The sequence below is a fragment of the Molossus molossus genome, unplaced genomic scaffold, assembly GCF_014108415.1.
Source record: "Molossus molossus isolate mMolMol1 unplaced genomic scaffold, mMolMol1.p scaffold_m16_p_27, whole genome shotgun sequence".
In the NCBI taxonomy this organism is placed as follows: Eukaryota; Metazoa; Chordata; class Mammalia; order Chiroptera; family Molossidae; genus Molossus; species Molossus molossus.
In genome coordinates, this window is record NW_023425363.1 from 1,710,030 (window position 1) to 1,728,776 (window position 18,747).

The 18,747-nt window shown below is 43.4% G+C and overlaps 1 protein-coding gene across 4 annotated transcripts in view; it reads left to right on the forward strand.

The window, feature by feature from the left end:
* Positions 1-2,643: 2,643 nt before the first annotated feature.
* SLC5A10 (solute carrier family 5 member 10) overlaps positions 2,644-18,747 on the forward strand; it is an 86,823-nt gene continuing 70,719 nt past the window's right edge. For all 4 annotated transcript variants that reach the window (XM_036278335.1, XM_036278336.1, XM_036278338.1 and 1 more), the window contains exon 1: positions 2,644-2,757. In XM_036278335.1, coding sequence (XP_036134228.1) covers positions 2,644-2,757 — 114 coding nt within the window. The remainder of the gene's footprint in view (positions 2,758-18,747) is intronic.

Sequence of the window (18,747 nt, forward strand, 5' to 3'; positions counted from 1 at the left end):
TTTCCAGCATGATAAGAGTTTCTTTTGTATGATAATGATATAACTGGTTGCTGGTGGCCCCTAGATAACTTAAGGATGAGGGACAGATGCCAAAAAAACCAAGGCATGATTAATCAGTAGAAAACTTTCACCCACCTCCAGGAGGAGAGAGGGGCTGGAGTTTGAATTAGTCCCCAATGGCCAATTACTTAATCAGCCATGCCTAGCTAATCAAGCCTCAGTAAAATCCCCTACATGGTGACTGGGGTGTGGAGAGCTTCCAGGTGCCAGGAGGATGATGCACCCCAACTCCACGGGGACAGAAATCCAGTGCTCAGGATCCTTCTGGGCCTCGCTCCATATAGCTCTTTGGCTGTTCATCTGTATCCTTCATCATATCTTTTATAATAACCAGTGTGTGGTTTTTGAAAGAAGCTCTTCGGAACATCAGCATTATCCTGTTTGCCCTCCTCGGGGCCCAGTAGGCTCCACAGCAAAATGCAAACGGGATTTATAATAACCAGTAAGAGTAAAGCAATTCCCTGATTCTAGCAAACTGTCAGCCTGAAGAGGGGGTTGTGAGAACCCTTGATTTATAGACAGTTGGTCAGAAATATGGGAGGCCCAGAACTTGCAGCTGGTATCTCAAGCAGGAGCAGTCTTGTGGGACTGAGCCCTCGATCTGTGGAGTCTGTGCTAACTCGGGTAGAGTGTCCAAACTGAATGGAAGGCCACCCAGTTGGTGTCCAGCAAGATGGAGAACTGGTTAGTGCAGAAAACCGCACACTAGGTGTTAGAGTGGTGTTTCAAAGCACAACATAGGTGCTTTCTCTTCGGATAGATACAGCTTACTAGGTGTGATATGGTTGGCTTCTCAGCTGGGCAGGTCCTCGGCCCTGTTCTGGGTAAGTTGGACCAGAAGAGTCGGATCTGTGAGTGTGATCATGTTGCCAAATGGGGTAGGAATGCAGACTGTGACTGGGCTTGAGTGTGGAGTTTCTCCCCAACATCCTTCACTTCACTCTCTCGCTGACCATCCATCAGCTCCTCCTGCCCGTGTCTGGGACTTTTGTTCAGAAGGGGGTGAGGGTGTTATCTCTAAATGGTTTATTTCCTTCTGAGACCCAGGCTGAGGAGAGGGGATCAAATACTATTTTTTTCTTTTAATTTTTTTTATTTTAGAGAGGGAGGAAGAGGAGAAGGGAGAGAGAGGGAAAGACATCATTGAGAGAGAGATGCATTGATCGGTTGCCTCCTGTTTGTGCCCTGCTGAAATCAAACCTGTGACCTGCCGGTGCACAGGATGATGCTACAACCAACTGAGCCACACAGGCCAGGACATTATTTCGTTCAATTGCTTTATTTTCAGGAGACGGGTTTAATAAATCTGGATCCTTCTCATAGGTGCTAAGGGACCTTTTGATTTATGTACAATACACTTGGCTTGAGAAGTAAATGCCATATGAAAGGTTGGTTGGTTAAAGGCAAAGGGAGTTGGGGAGGGAGCAGTCTGAGCCTTCCTGAGTTTACTAAAAGCAGTGACTTAATTTTTTCTCCTCTGTTCTACATGCGAGGTGATTAATTTAAACTCTTCACACCCTGTTACTAAATAACAGGCACAGTTGGGTTTGCAGGCCAGCATGTTCCCAGTGGCAGCCGCTCACCCATGAACACTTCTGGAAGGGCTCAGCGTCCTGGTCAAACTCCAGATGCATTGCAAAGCCACAGGCCATGTCACTGAGATGCCGCCCGGCTGCACACTGACTTAATTAGTGAGCGACTATCAGGGCAGGAAGTTCCCGATGGCATCTGGTGGAACCAGAGCCATCACTGCCACCAACAAGGAGAACTGGGGTCAGATCTGGAGCTAAATCCCAGCCTTGTCTCATATGGCAGAGAAATGACTGATGGCTCCGTTCCTGACTGTGATGTGACATTACCTGAGTTGTCTGCTGAGCACACAAAGGGACAGTGTGCAGGAACGCTAAGCACAGTACTCAGTATCAGGCAGGTGCTCATTAGATATCAGTTCCCTCCGTAGTGCTGAGACCACAGGGACACAGAAGATGGTTAAGATGAGGGGCTTGGGGCTGTTTCACTGGTCTAGAAAGAGAAAATTTGGCGACAGGTCTTTACTGCCCAACCTGAGTACATTCTGGAACCAGGACTGTTGTGGCTGGAGGTAAACTACACAATGTGCGCGTCACCATCCCAGGTCCTCTTGGTCCACTCACAGCACAGTGGCTGCGGAAAGATGCGGCTGCCTGTCAAGGTGACGTACTCAGAGGTGGGCGTCCGTCCCCAACCCTCCATGCTTCTTTTCGGAATTAAATAGAGGTCGAGCCACTCATTAGGTAACTGAACCCTTTCTGGGACTATTCTGGTTACCTTTGGATCCACTAAACTTTCATTGTTTTCCCCAAACCTCCTCTGAATTTAAGAAGGCTCCTTTCTCCTCCCTCCCTTTCAGTTCTCCCCAAGCGGGAGGGGTTGGCTGGAGGAGACGGAGCTACACTGTGAAGCATTTTCCCTGCACGGCCACACTGGCGCTGGAGATGCCGTGGTCTCACTTGGTTTAATGATCAATTTATCCCTGCCAGGAAGTCCTATTTGACCCAGCTTGGCCTCCATTCCCTTAGACTCAGAGAAGGCACCCGCTGCAGGATGGCGGTGGACAACTCCACCAGCAACCCTCACGCCCCTAGCTTGCAGCTGAGAGTGGCCGACATCGTCATCATCACCGTGTACTTTGCTATGAACGTGGCCGTGGGCATATGGGTGAGAGGACTGCGCTGGGGTTGGGAACCGGGCGGCACGTCCCTGCAGCATCTGCATCGTCTCCCCACGCGGCTGGTGCCCACTGGGGCCCTGCTCCCAGTCCTGGGGTAGATTGGTCAGGGACCTTACCAATTTCCTTTCTCTCCTTGGGCAATACATTTTCCATCCACAAAGTGAGGAAGAGGAAGATCTCTCTAAGGCACAAGGGTTATGGGAAGCTCATTGGGCGTGTATAGGGCTGGAGGTCTGGATGCAGTATGTCGTCTTCCTGGCTTCTCCTCCATGTCGATGGACTCACGGGGTGAACATCTACCTGAACAATAGAATCAGAGGTTCTTGGCTGTATGTCACACCCGCCGGGTCAGAATCCAGAGGTAGAGAGGGGCACTTGGTGCCTGGCTATCTTTGATTCTTTTTTTTTTTTTTTAATTTTTTTTAAATTAATTAATTAATTTGTTTTTTGGTTACAGATATTTCTCCTTTTTTACCCCATTGGTACCCCAGTCCCCACCCCACACCCGCCCCGTTCCGGCTTTGTTGTCCATGTCTATTGGTTATATATACATGCATATAAGTTCTGTGGTTTATCTCTTCCCACCACCCACCCCCTCTTCTGATGGATGTCAGTCTGTGCCCTACTTCCATGTTTCTGGGTCTACCATATTCCTCAGACTGTTATGTTCGTTATATACCATATATAAGTGAGATCATGTGGTATTTGTCTTTTTCTGCTTGGCTTAGTTCACTTAGGATAATACTTTCCAGGTCGCTCCATGTCGTCTCAAGGATAAGAGATCTTTCTTTCATACAGCTGCATAGTACTCCATTGTATATATGTACCACAGCTTTTTTATCCATTCTTCTACTGATGGACACTTGGGCTGTTTCCAGATCTTAGCGATTGTAAATAGCGCTGCTATGAACATGGGGGTACATATATTATTTCTGATTGGTGTTTCAGGCTTCTTAGGGTATATTCCTAGAAGCGGGATCACTGGGTCAAATGGCAGTTCAATTTCTAATTTTTTGAGGTAACACCATATTGTTTTCCACAGCGGCTGCACCAGTCTGTATTCCCACCAGCAGTGGACTAGAGTCCCCTTTTCTCCACACCCTCGCCAACACTTGTTGTTTGATGATTTGTTGATGGTGGCCATTCTGACAGGTGTGAGGTGATACCTCATTGTTGTTTTAATTTGCATCTCTCTGATGATTAGTGATGTTGAGCATTTCTTCATATATCTCTTGGCCATTTGTATGTCCTGTTTGGAGAGGTGTCTATTCAGCTCCTCTGCCCATTTTTTAATTGGATTCTTTGTCTTCCTTTTGTTGAGTTGTATGAGCACTCTATATATATTGGAAATTAACCCCTTATCTTATATATCATTGGCAATGATGTTCTCCCATACAGTGGGTTGCCTTTCCATTTTGATGATTGTTTCTTTTGCTGTGCAGAAGCTTTTTAGTTTGATGTAGTCCCACGTGTTCATTTTTTCCTTTGTTTCTGTTGCCTTAGGTGATGTATCAGTGAAATTCTGCTTCATATAATGTCCGAAATTTTGTTGCCTACATTTTCTTCTAGAATTTTTATGGATTCACGGGTCACATTTAAGTCTTTTATCCATTTTGAGTTTATTTTTGTGCATGGTGTAAGTTGATGGTCTAATTTCATTTTTTTGAAGGTAGCTGTCCAATTTTCCCAACACCATTTAATAAAGAGGCTGTCTTTTTTTTTTTTTTTTTATCCTCACCTGAGGACATTTTTCCACTTTTTGTTCAGGTAGAGTGAGAGGAAGATAGAGAGAGAGAAGCATCGACGTGAAAGGGACACATCGAGTGGCTGCCACCCACACGACCAACCAGGGCCAGGGACAAACTGCAACCGAGGTACATGCCCTTAGCGGGAACCGAACCCGGGTCTCTCCGGACCGCAGGCCGACGCTCTAACCGCTGAACCAAACCGGCCAGGGCTAAAGAGGCTGTCTTTACTCCACTGTATGTTCTTGCCACCTTTGTCAAATATTAATTGAGCATATTGCCTTCGGTCCATTTCTGGGTTCTCTGTTCTGTTCCACTGGTCTATATGCCTGTTCTTGTGCCAGTACTAGGCTGTTTTGATTACAGTCGCTTTGTAGTATAACCTGATATCTGGTATTGTGATCCCACCTACTTTGTCCTTCGTTTTCAAAATTGCTGTGGCTATTCGGGGACTTTTTTGGTTCCATGTGAACTTTTGAAGTATTTGTTCTACTTCTGTGAAATATGTCATTGGTATTTTGATGGGGATTGCATTGAATCTATAGATTACTTTGGGTAGTATTGACATTTTAATGATGTTAATTCTTCCAATCCATGAACAAGGTATGTGCTTCCACTTTTTTATATCTTCCTCTATTTCTTTTTTCAATGTCCTGTAGTTTTCTGCAAATAGGTCCTTTACTTCTTTGGTTAAGTTTATTCCTAGGTATCTTAATTTTTTGCCGCAATGGTAAAAGGGATTGTTTTTTCAGTTTCTCTTTCTGTGAGTTCATCATATCTTGACGTTAATTTTGTATCCTGCTACTTCGCCAAATTCATTTATTAAGTCTAGTAAATATTTCATGGAGTCTTTAGGGTTTTCTATGTATAATATCATGTCATCTGCAAATAATGACAGTTTCACTTCCTCCTTTCCAATTTGGATCCCTTTTATTTTTTCTTCCTGTCTGATTGCTGTGGCTAAAACTTCCAGTACTATGTTAAATAAGAGTGGCGAAAGTGGACATCCATGTCTTGTTCCTGTTCTTAATGGAAATGCTTTTAGTTTCTGCCCATTGACTATGATGTTGGCTGTAGGTCTTTCATATATGGCCTTTATTATGTCGAGATATGATCCCTCTATTCCCACATTGCTGAGCGTTTTTATCAGAAATGGATGCTGGATTTTGTCGAATGCTTTTTCAGCATCTATTGAAATTATGATGTGATTTTTATTCTTCATTTTGTTTATGTGGTGTATCACATTTATTGATTTGTGAATATTGTACCAGCCTTGCATCCCTGGAATGAATCCCACTTGGTCATGGTGAATAATTTTTTTGATGTGTTGTTGGATCCGATTGGCTAGTATTTTGTTCAGGATTTTGGCGTCTATGTTCATCAGTGATATTGGCTTGTAGTTTTCTCTCTTGGTTGTGTCCTTTTCTGGTTTTGGAATTAGAATTATACTGGCCTCATAAAACGTGTTTGGAAGTCTTCCTTCTTCTTGAATTTTTTGAAATAGTTTGTGGAGAATGGGTGTTAGTTCTTTTTTGAATGTTTGGTAAAACTCCTCCGTGAAGCCATCTGGGCCTAGGCTTTTGTTTACTGGGAGAGTCTTGATTACCTCTTCAATTTCCTTAGTTGTTATTGGTCTGTTCAAGTTTTCTATCTCTTCCTGGTCCAGTTTTGGGAGACTGTGTGTTTCTAGAAATTTGTCCATTTCGCTTAGATTGTCGAATTTGTTGCCATATAGTTGTTCATAGTAGCTTTTAACCATCTTTTGTATTTCTGTGGTGTAGGTTGTTACTTCTCTTTCATTTCTGATTTTGTGTATTTGGGTTCTCTCTCTCTGTTTCTAGTGAGTCTAGCTAGGGGTCCATCAATCTTGTTTATCATTTCAAAAAACCAGCTCTTTGTTTCATTGATCCTTTGAATTGTTTTTTTGGTCTCTATGTCATTTATTTCTGCTCTGATCTTTACTATTTCCTTCCTTCTACTTGCTCTGGGGTTTTCTTTTTGTTTGCTTTCTAATTCTTTAAGTTGTGAGGTTAGACAGTTAATTAGAAATTTTTCTTGTTTCTTGAGGTAGGCCTGTGGTGCTATGAACTTCCTTCTCAGAACTGTTTTCGCTGCATCCCATAGATTTTGTGTTGTTGTGTGTTCATTTTCATTGGTTTCCAGGAAGTTTTTAATTTCTTCCTTGATCTCCTCCGTAACCCATTCATTGTTTAATAACATGCTATTTAGCCTCCATGTGTTGAAATGTCTTTGCATGTTCTTGTTGCAATTGATTTCTAGTTTCATGCCATTGTGATCTGAGAAGATGCTTGATATGATTTCAATCTTCTTGAACTTGTAGAGATTTAGTTTGTGTCCTATCATGTGGTCTATCTTTGAGAATGTCCCATGTGCACTTGAGAAGAATGTGTATTCTGTAGTTTTGGGGTGTAATTCTCTGTAGATATCTATTAAACCCATTTGGTCTAGTGCTTCATTTAGAGTCTCTGTTTCCTTGCTAATTTTTTGTCTAGAGGATCTATCCAGTGGTGTCAATGGGGTGTTGAAATCCCCTGCTATGATTGTATTGCTGTCAATTTCTCCTTGGAAGTCCTCCAGAAGATTTTTAATATATTTTGGTGCTCCTGTATTGGGTGCATATATGTTTATCAAGTTATATCTTCCTGTTGGATAGACCCTTTCAATATTATGTAGTGGCCTCTTTGTCTCTAGTTATGGCCTTCATTGTGAAATCTATTTTATCAGATATGAGTATTGCTACCCCAGCTTTTTTTTGCTTTCCATTTGCTTGGAAAATTTTTTTCCACCCCTTCACTTTCAACCTATGTGTGTCTTTTGTTGTCAGGTGTGTCTCTTGTAAACAACATATAGATGAGTCATGCTTTCTTATCCAATCAGCTACTCTGTCTTTTTATGGGAGCATTCACTCCATTTACATTTAAGGTGATTATTGATATGTACTTATTTATTGCCATTTTTGTTTAGCGTGGTTCTATTTTTCTTCCCATTTCTCCTGCTAATTACAGCAGTCCTTTTAACATTTCTTGGAGTACTGGTTTAGTGCTAATGTATTCCCTTAGCCTTTTTGTTTTTTTTTTTTTTTTTTTTTGTCTGGGAAGCTTTTTATTTGCCCTTCTATTTTGAATGATAGCCTTGCTAGGTAGAGTAGTCTTGGATTCAGGTCCTTGTTTTTCATGACCTTGATGACTTCATGCCATTCCCTTCTGGCCTGTAGTGTTTTTTGTGAGAAGTCAGCTGAGAGCCTTATGGGGTTTCTTTTGTAGGTAACCTGTTGCTTATCTCTTGCTGCTTTTGGGATTCTCTCTTTGTCTTTAATTTTTGGCATTTTAATTACTATGTGTCTTGGTGTGGGCCTGTTTGGGTTCTTCTCACTTGGGACTCTCTGTGCTTCTTGAACTTAAATGATAGCCTTCTTCCTTCACCAAATTAGGAAAGTTTTCTGTCACTATTTTTTTGAATATATTCTCTATCCCTTGCTCATTTTCTTCTTGTTCGGGGACTCCTATGATGCGAATATTATTACCTTCCCAGTTGTCCCACAGTTCTCGTAAGCTGCCTTCCTGTTTTTTAATCGTTTATTCCTTCTGCTTTTATGATTGGTTGATTTTTTTTCTACCCTGTCTTCTAATTCACTGATCCGGTCCTCAGCTTCCTGTACTCTGCTTTTTAAACCTTCCAATGTGTTTTTCATTTCTGATATGTCATTTTTTTCTCTTATTGATGGTTTTTAATTTCCTTTTTTTTTATTAATTAATTTTTGTTACAGATGTTTCTCCTTTTCCCTCACTGATTCCCCTCTCCCCCTTTCTCCCTGCCCTTTCCCCAGTTTGTTGTCCATGTCCACTGTTCATGCATACATGCATATAAGTTCTGTGGTTTATCTCTTCCCCACCCCCCCCCTATTTAGGGCATTGTCAATCTGTATCCCATTTCCGCGTCTCTGGGACTACCCCCTTCCTCAGACTGTTATGTTCATTATATTCCACGAATAAGTGAGATCATATGATACTTGTCTTTCTCTGTTTGGCTTGTTTCACTTAGAATGATACTTTCCAGGTCCCTCCATGTAGTCTCAAAGGATAAGAGATCTGCCCTGGCCAGTTTGGCTCAGCGGTTAGAGCGTTGGCCGGAGAGACCAGCGTTCGGTTCCCGCTAAGGGCACGTACTTCGGTTGCAGTTTGTCCCCGGCCCTGGTTGGTCGTGCAGGTGGCAGCTACTTGATGTGTCCCTTCACGTCGATGTTTCTCTCTCTCTCTCCTTCCTCTCTCTCCCTCCCACTCTATCTGTATAAAAACATGGAAAAATATCCTCGGGTGAGGATAAAAAAAAAAAAAAGGATAAGAGATCTTTCTTTCTTACAGCTGCGTAGTACTCCATTGTGTATATGTACCACAGCTTTTTTATCCATTCATCTACTGATGGACCCTTGGGCTGTTTCCAGATCTTAGCTATTGTAAATAGTGCTACTACAAGCATGGGGTACATGTATTCTTTCTGGTTGGTATTTCAGGCTTCTTAGGATATATTCCTAGAAGTGGGGTCACTGGGTCAAATGGAAGTTCAATTTTTAATTTTTTGAGGTAACACCATATTGTTTTCCATAGTGGCTGCACCAGTCTGCATTCCCTCCAGCAGTGTACTAGAGTCCCCTTTTCTCCACACCCTCGCCAACACTTGTTGTTTGATGGTTTGTTGATGGCGGCCATTCTGACAGGTGTGAGGTGATACCTCATTGTTGTTTTAATTTGCATCTCTCTGATGATTAGTGATGATGAGCATTTCTTCATATGTTTTTTAGCCATTTGTATGTCCTGTTTGGATGTCCTTACTCATGCTGTTGAGCTTCCTCAAGATCATGGCTCTGAATTCTAGCTCTGTTAACATGCCTAACTGCTCCACATTGATCTCATCTTCGGTGGAGGTCTCTTGCTCTTTCATTTGGCTTCTGTTTCTCTGTTTCCCCATTTTGGCTATCACAGTGGCCTTTGGAGCCTGTCAAGTTTTCCCTGTGGGTGTTGGTGTTCTGCTGTTTGTGGTCCCTCTCCTGGGTTTAGATGAGTGAGGGAGGACCCACGTTAAACACCACTGTCAAATCTTACTTTCCTGGTTAAAGTTGCCAGCCCAGGAAAGGTACTGTTATCCTCTAGCTTTTTGCCTGGAGGCTAGCAGTTGAGGTTACTTGATGGGTTTTGGGTTGTCAGTTGATTGAAAAACTCCCTCAGGTGCTCAGCATAAGGCAATTTCACGAGGGTGGGGCAGATGCTGGTTGTTAATGAGCTTCAATTAGCACTTCAATGGCCCACAGGGTGGGGTTGGATCTCCGAGGGGGGTTGCTGCCTCTCCCCAGAGCCTTGGGAAGGAGCAATATGCCCACCGTCCTGCGTGGCAGCAACTCAGCAAAAGCTCTGAGCGTCCTCCAAATCCTGAGTGTCCCCACAAAGTTCCATTCCAGTCTGCCCTCCCTCTGCCGGAGCCCAAGGTGAGTGGCTGTGGCTTTTTTAGCCTCTGTCCCAGCTCTGCACTGTGGAGCCCCTTGGGAGTGTAACCCGAGGGCGCTGCTCCCAGCTGAGGCCGCTGCCGAGCTGCTAATCGTGGGCTCCCAGCCCCCGTCTCGCGCCTTCACAAGCCTACCAGGATCGAGTCAGTGTCCCTGGTTATAGGGTCCTCGCAAGCTGCTTTTCTGTTGGTTTTTCCCGCTGATTTGTCTGTGTTATAGTTGTAATTCCAGTTTGGTTCTGGGAGACGGTCTGTGTAGCTTCCGTTCACTCCGCCGCTATTTTGGAATCCTCTATCTTTGATTCTTAACAAGCTCGCCAGGGCATCATGTTTGCCACCTGGCCCGATTCATGAGCTAGTTTCTCCTGCCCTTGATAAGAAAGAGGCATGATTAGAGCGCATCACAGAATCCAGTGAAGCAGAGGGCTATGCCGGTGCCATGCCAATCACGCATCCTCCAACAGCTCCAGGCAGGGACAGCCTCACTGGGGGTGAATCGGGGGTTTGGGGAACTGGATTGCACAGCGAACCCCAGGGCCCTGCACACAGGGGAGGAACTCCTATTTATTTGTAATGCTGGTCTCTGCAGACTTCCTGACAAGGAGATGCACACAGCAGGCCAGCCAGCTTTGGGTCTGCAGAGGTCAAGTAGACTCCATGTACCAAGGGTCCCCAGGCCAGTGTCCTTGAGCCTTGACATGTTATAGTCTTCATCTCCTAAGGAGAAAGAAGATCCCTTCTTATCTCCTCAGGCTCCCGGCCTGACTGTGAGGGCTGGGGAGGGGGGAATGATGTGTCCCCTGCTCTGGCATCCTAGGAAGTTGCTTGGCTTTCTGGGCCTTAGGGTTTTGATTGGTAAGATGGACACACCAACTACCTTGTCCTTAGTCCCAAGTACCTAAAGTCAGGGGAGGTCTATCTAAATGAACCCCTGAATGCTGTTTCCATAATAGGACAAATGGTGGTGGTGGTGGTAGTTGTGCTGGTATTAATGGTACTGGTGGTGGTGGTTGTGCCAGTGGTGTTGGTGTTAGTCATACTAGTCCTGTGGTAGTAGTAGTGGTGGTGGTAGTTGTGTTGGTAGTAATAGTAGTGGTGGGAGTGGTGGTGGTGGTGGGGTGGTGGTGGTGGGAGTGGTGGTTGTGGCAGGAGTAGTGGTAGTGATGGTAGCTGTGGTTGTGGTGGTGACAGCGTGAGTAGTGGGAGTGGTGGTGGTGGTAGTTTCGGTGGGAGTAGTGGTAGTGGTAGTGTGGGGGGAGTAGTGGTGGTGGTGGTGGGAGTAGTAGTGTTGGGGATAGTGGTAGTGGTGGTGGTTGTGGTGGGAGTAGTGGTAGTAGTGGTGATGGGAGTGGTGGTAGTTGTGATGGGAGTAGTGGTAGTGGTGGTAGTTGTGTTGATGGTGGTAGTGGTGGTGGTTGTGACAGCGTGAGTAGTGGGAGTGGTGGTGGTGGTGGTAGTTTTGGTGGGAGCAGTGGTGGTTGTGGTGGGAGAAATGGTGGTGGTTGTGCTAGTGGTTGTGGTAGGAGTAGTGGTGGTCATTGTGGTGTTGATGTTGGTGGTCGTTTTGCTGGGAGTAGTGATGGTGATGGTAGCAGAGGTGGGGGTGGTGGTCGTTGAGGTGGTTTCAGTGGTCATGTTGGTTGTGATGGTGTTGGTGATAGTGGTGGTTGGAATATTAGTGGTGATAGTTTGGTAATAGTAATAGCAAGGACAGGAGCAGTAACTGAAGTTGATTCTTTGGTGATCACGTGGTAACTCACAGTGGTGGCCATCTGGAAAGCTGAGCTCTAGCCTAACTGTCTCTATGTACTTGGAGCCCGCTACTTAATCTCTCTGGCCTCAGTTTCCTCAAGCACACAATGTGGATGTTTGTGCGACCCACTTCCCTGGGCTATTCAAGGAGCACAAGGGCCAGTGGATATGAGTATCTGGTGCCACCCATGGAGAGCGATGTTCCTGGGAGAGTGGGGCATTCCGAGGGGGCACGTGCACAGCACAGAATGGGCGGTGGAAGCTTTCTGGGTGAGATGCAGTGAGAACTAGGCTGAGGTCAGCAGGTCTTATGAGGGAAAAGGAGAGGAGAGAGTGCTTTCCAGGTCAGCACGGGTGGGGGACAGTTGGAAGTTCATGCCTAAGAAAAGTACTTTGGGCATCTGAGGGCAGGCCCTGTGCTGAAGTGACTTGGGCCCATCAGCCTGTGCTGCCCAGGATCCACCTCTCCCAGCTCAGCCTGGCTATTGTCTAGGTGGTGTGGGGTTGTGGGACTTCTGACCTGTCCTCCCAGAGGCCACACCAGCCCAGCTGGGTGCAGCTGGCTGAGGGCTATGTGCATATGCAGAAAAGAACGGCTGGGTGGGGGGATGCAGCAGCCAGATCTCACAGGGTTGTAGGTGCTCATGGCCCAGAGGCAGACAGAGCAAGCTGGGTAGGTACAGCTCTGCAAAGGTGCTCTGATGGTGAGGTTAGGAGAGCCAGGGTAGGGCCTTCAAAGAAGAGTTCCAGGAGGTGAGAGCCCTGAGCTAAACTTCTGCATCCATTAGGGTGTCTGTAAACAAGTGACAGAAAGCCTATTTCAAATGAGCTAAAACACTGAAGAAAATATAATGGAGTCCATTCTGAAAAGTCTTGCAATAGGGAAACCTTCAGGAACAATGTGATCCAGGGGTTCACAGTATCATCAAGACTATGGCTACACTTCACTGTGGTTCTCTCAGCCTCCACCTATGTGTGGCTTTGTCCTGAGCCTAGTTTCCCTCATGGAGGCAAAAAGTCCAGCCTAGTGGTTGAGCCTGGGTTTAAATTCTCCTCCCACCACTTACTAGCTGGGTGTCCTTTTACCTCTGAAAGCCTTGGTTTCCTTGTTGGTTAATGGGAATTATCATGGTACCTACTTCATGGGGCTGCTGTGAGGTCCAAAAACCTCCTATAGGTCAAGTGCTTGGAACCAGCTCTGCCACAGAGGGGCTCTCGGTGGATATAAATGAGGTATACATCTGCTGCTGGTAGCCCTAGAGCCCCACCTTCCTCATCCATTCCCAAGAGGCCAGGAGCAATACTGGTTGCACTCTGACCACACCCTCTGAAGTCAGTGACTGTAGCCCGGCCAGTGTGGCTCAGTTGGTTAGGCATCATCCAGTGCACCAACAGGTCACCAGTTCAGTTTCCAGTCAGGGCACATGCCCAGGCTGTAGGCTTGATTCGCAGTAAGGGTGTGCGGGAAGCAGCCAACTGATGTTTCTCTCTCTCTCTCTCCCTCTCCCTTCCTCTCTCTGAAATCAAGAAAAAATATGGATTAAAAAAAAATTTTTTAAATCAGTGACTGTCCCTGAACCAGGTGCGACAGCTAAAGACTGTGAAAGGTGCAGGGCCCCAGAAGCTGGAGGCTGGGTTGGTACTACTCAAGCTAATTGCTGGAAAGGACAAGACTCTTTGGGGAAGGTAAAGGGAGATAAGGAGGCAGTTGGCAATGCCCACCGTATCCCTGAAGGATGGGAAGACGTGTTAGGTGAAAGCGCGGGCAAGGCCGGAGCTGCTCCGGAGCCGGGCAGTGCATCACACGCGCCCCTGGGCGTGGCCATGTGTACGACTGTGAGAGTCTTCGGACTGTACTGCACTCAGCACCCTGGATCACAGAGAGAAAGGAGTGGGGGCTGGGACTGGAGAAAAGCAGGAAGGAATGCAAAATATGTATCTAAATACACCTCCTGACAGTGTCCCTCTTTTCAAATTTTTCCTGTTTTCAGTTTTATGACTTTTCAAATTCTCTCTTCCAGATAGTACGAAATGGGGCTTGAAAAAGCCGCCTAATCACTGACCCTTACTGAACACTTGCCAGGTCCCAGGTGCCATCGTCAGAGTGTTACACGTATTAACTCATTAACCTCATAAACACTCTACAGGGAAGAACTTTTGTTAAGCTCACAATTCAGAGGAGGAAACTGAGGCCATAGGTTAAATCCCTTGCCCAGGCATTCTGATTTCAGATTTTTAAAACTTCATACACATAGAGCACAAAATCTATACTCCTCCAAAACAAGAGCCATGCAGGAATACTCGAGTGATAATTTGTTGAAATGTATTAGAAATATAAATATCGGAAGTAAGAAATCACAGCCAAAGATCTCTCAGATTCCTTAGCTCACAGTCCTCATCAGGAGGCAAAAAAGGAAAGCACAGCTTAGCTGCTCACTGAAGAATGATCTTACACTTGACCTTCAGGGCCACAGTAACTTTCCAGACATGTGATACCCTAGGCAATGATGGTCAGCGATGCTCATGGTCACCAGCTCCCTGTTGTGTCTGTGTCCATCTCTGCCCTAGGCCGAGAGCTTCCCCATGGGGATCCACCCAGGGGGCTGGGCAATGGTGTGGAGTAGTCTGGAGATAACTGAAGCGGAACGCTGAGCTTAGGGGCAGGGATAGCAGGCTGTGGATGGGGAGCGGGCTTCCTCTGTTCTTTTTTTATTTTATTTATTTATTTTTTTAATCCTCACCCAAGGACATTTTTCCATATTTTGTTCAAATAGAGTGGGAGGTGGGGGGGGGGAGAGAGAGAGAAATATCGATGTGAAAGAAACACATCGAGTGGTTGCCACCCGCACGACCCAATCAGGGCCAGGGACAAACTGTAACTGAGGTAGGTGCCCTTAGCGGGAACCAAACCTGGGTCTCTGGACCGCAGGCCAGCGCTCTGACTGCTGAGCCAAACCGGCCAGGGCCTCTGTTCTTTTTTTTTTTTTTTATCCTCACCCGAGGACATTTTTCCATTTTTTGCACAGACAGAGTGGGAGGGAGAGAGAGGAAGAGAGAGAGAGGGAAACATCGATGTGAAAGGGACACATCGAGTGGCTGCCACCCACACGACCAACCAGGGCTGGGGACAAACTGCAACCGAGGTACATGCCCTTAGCGGGAACCGAACCCGGGTCTCTCTGGACCACAGGCGGACGCTCTAACCGCTGAGCCAAACCGGCCAGGGCCTCTGTTCTTTTTTTAATGAATAATATTCACATAACATAAAACTCACCATTTTAACCATTTTTTAGCATTATCAATTTCTTTGATGATTAGTGATACTGAGCTTTTTTTTTATATGTCTCTTGGCTATCTGTATATTCTCTTTGGAGAAGTGTCTATTCAAGTCCTTTGCCCATTTTAAAACTGGATTGTCTGTCTTCCTTTTGATGAGTTGTATGAGTTCTTTATGTATTTTGGAAAGTAACCCCTTATCAGATGTATCATTGGCAAATATGTTATCCCACACAGTGGGTTTCCTTTTCACATTTTTTGATAGTTTATTTTGCTGTGCAGAAGCTTTTCAGCTTGATGAGTCCCATTTGTTTATCTTTTCCTGAGTTTCTCTTGCCCTTGCAGACATATCAGCAAAATTAATACTGTAAGAGATGTCTGAGACTTTACTGCCTACGTTTTCTCCTGGGATTTTTATGGTTTCGTGACTTACATTTAAGTCTTTTATCCATTTTGAGTTTATTCTTGTGTATGGTGTAAGTTGGTGGTCTAGTTTCTTTTTTCTTTTTTTTTTTTTTGCATGTGCCTGTCCAATTTTCCCAACACCGTTTATTGACAAGACTGTCTTCACCCTGGCCGGTATGGCTCAGAAGTTAGAGCGTAGGCCCACGGACTGGAGATACCCAGGTTCGGTTCCCGCTAAGGGCATGTACCTTGGTTGCAGTTTGTCCTCAGCCCCGGTTGGGGTTGTGTGGGTGGCAACCAGTCGATGTGTCTCTCTCACATTGATGTTTCTCTCTCTCTTCCCCCCCATCTCCCTCCTGCTCTATCTGAAGATAAATGCAAAAAATGTCATCTGGTGAGGATGAAAAAAAAAAGACTGTCTTCACTCCGTTGTATGTTCTTGCCTCTTTTGTCAAATATTAGTTAACCATAATGGTGTGGTTTGATTTCTGAGGTCTCTAGTCTGTTCCATTGATTTATATGCCTATCCTTGTGCCAGTACCAGACTATTTTGATTACAGTGGCTTTGTAGTATAGTTTGATATCTGGTATTGTGATTCCTCCAACTTTGTTCTTCTTTTTCAAGATTGCTGTGGCTATTCAGGTCTTTTTTTGGTTCCATATAAAGTTTTGGAATTTTTGCTCTAGATCTGTGAAATATGCTGATGGTATTTTAACAGGGGTTTCATTGAATCTATAGATTGCTTCAGGTAGTATGGAAAGTTTAATGATGTTAATTCTTCCAATCCATGAACATGGTATATGCTTCCACTTGTTTGTATCTTCCTCTATTTCTTTTTTCAATGTCCTATAATTTTCTGAGTACAGGTCTTTTACCTCTTTGGTTAAGTTTATTCTCAGGTATCTTTTTTGTGGTTGTTGTTGCAATGGTAAATGGGATTTTTTTTAGTGTCTCTTTTTGAGGGTTCATTATTGGTGTACAAAAATGTCTTCAATTTCTGGATGTTAATTTTGTATACTTCTACTTTCCCAAATTCATTCCCAAATCCCTTAAATCTAGCTTTTTTTTTTTTTTTTTTTTTTTTTTTTTTAGTGGAGTCTTTAGCATTTTCTATGTACAATATATCCTGTCATCTGTAAATAATGACAATTTTACTTCATTTCCAATTTGGATGCCTTTTATTTGTCCTTCTTGCCTAATTGCTGTGGCTAGGACTCCAGTACTATGTTAAATTAAAGTGGTACAAGCGGACATCCCTGTCTTGTTCCTGTTCTTAAGGAAAATGCTTTTAGTTTTCACCCATTGAGTATGATGCTGGCTGTAGGTTTGTCATATATAGCCTTTATTGTGTTGAAGTATGTTACCTCTATTCCCACTTTGCTGAGAGTTTTTATCAAAAGTGGGTGCTATATTATGTCTATTGCTTTTTCTGCATGCATTGATATAATCATATGATTTTTGTCCTTCATTTTGTTTATATGATGTATCACATTTATTGATTTGCAAATATTGTACCAGCCTTGAATCCCCAGAATAAATTCCACTTGGTCATGGTGTATGATCTTTTTAATGTATTGCTAGATCTGATTTTCTAATATTTTGTTGAGGATTTTAGCATCTATGTTCATCAGGGATATTGGCCTGTAAATTTTTCTTTGTTGTGTCTTCATCTGGTTTTGGAATTAGAATAATGTTGGTCTTGTAAAAAGAGCTTGGAAGCCTTCCCTCTCTTGAATTTTATGAATAGTTTGAGAAGGATAGATGTTAGTTCTTCTTTGAATGATTGGTAAAACTCACCTGTGAAGCCATCTGGGCCAGGACTTTGGTTTGCTGGGGATTTTTTTTTTTTTTTTTTTACTGCTTCAGTTTAATTAGTTGTTATGGGCCTATTTGGGTTTTCTGATTCTTCCTGATTGAGTCTTGGAAGATTATATGTTTCCAGGAATTTGTCCATTTTACCTGGGTTGTTCAGTTTGTTGGCTTATAGCTGTTCATAGTATTTTCTTACAATCCTTTGTATTTCTGTGGCATCAGTTGTTATTTTGCTTTTTTCATTTCTGATTTTATTTATTTGGATCCTCTCTCTTTGTCTCTTGATGAGTCTTGCTAAAAGTTTATCAATCTTTTTTTTCAAAGAACCATCTCTTGGTTTCATTGATCCTTTGTTTGTTTGTTTTTTAGTTTCTATGTGATTTATTTCTCTTCTGGTCTTTATTATTTCCTTCCTTCTATTTCCTCTGGGCTTTTCTTGATGTTCTCTTTCTAATTCTTTTATTTGAGCCTGTTCTTGTTTCTTGAGGTAGGCCATAATGTTATGAACTTTCCTCTCAGGACTGTTTTTGTTGTGTCCCATAGATTTTGTGGTTTTGTGTGTTTATTTTCATTAGTTTCCAGAAAGTTTTTGATTTCTTCCTTGATCTCATTGGTAACCCATTCATTGTTTAATAACATGTGATTCAGCCTCCTTATGTTTGAGTGTTTTTGAGATTTTTATTGTAGTTGATTTCTATTTTCATGCCATTGTGATCTGAGAAGATACTTGGTATGATTTAAATCTTCTTAATTTGTAGAGACTTAGTTTGTGTTCTAACATGTCGTCTGTTTTTGAGAATGTTCCATGTACACTTGAAAAAAATGTATATTCTGCAACTTTGGGATGAAATGTTCTGTAAATATAAGTTAAACCTATCTGATCTAGTGTATAATTTAAGGTTGTTGTTTTTTTGTCTGGAAGATCTATCTAGTGATGTCAGTGGGGTGTTACAGTCTCCTACTATGACTGTGTGGCTGTCAGTCTTTCCCTTAAAGTCCTCCAGGAGTTTTAAGATATATTTAGGTGCTCCTATATTGGGTGTATATATGTTTACCATAGTTACATCCTCTTGTTGGATTGATTCCTTTAGTATTATGTAGTGACCTTCTTTATCTCTTGTTATGGCCTTTGTTTTGACATCTATATTGTCAGATACTATAAGTATTGCTACCCCCACTTTTTTTTTTTTGTTTCCATTTGCATGGAAACAATTTTCCAGCCCTTTGCTTTTATGCTGTGTGAGTCTTTTGTATTGAGGTGGGTCTCTTGTAGACAATATATATATATATATGGAAATATATATGGGTATATATATCCATTATATATATACCCTATGTTTTCTGATTAGAGCATTTAATTCATTTACATTTAAGGTTATTAAGCTACCCTATGTTTTCTGATTAGAGCATTTAATTCATTTACATTTAAGGTTATTATTGATAGGTACTTATTTATTGCCATTTTAATT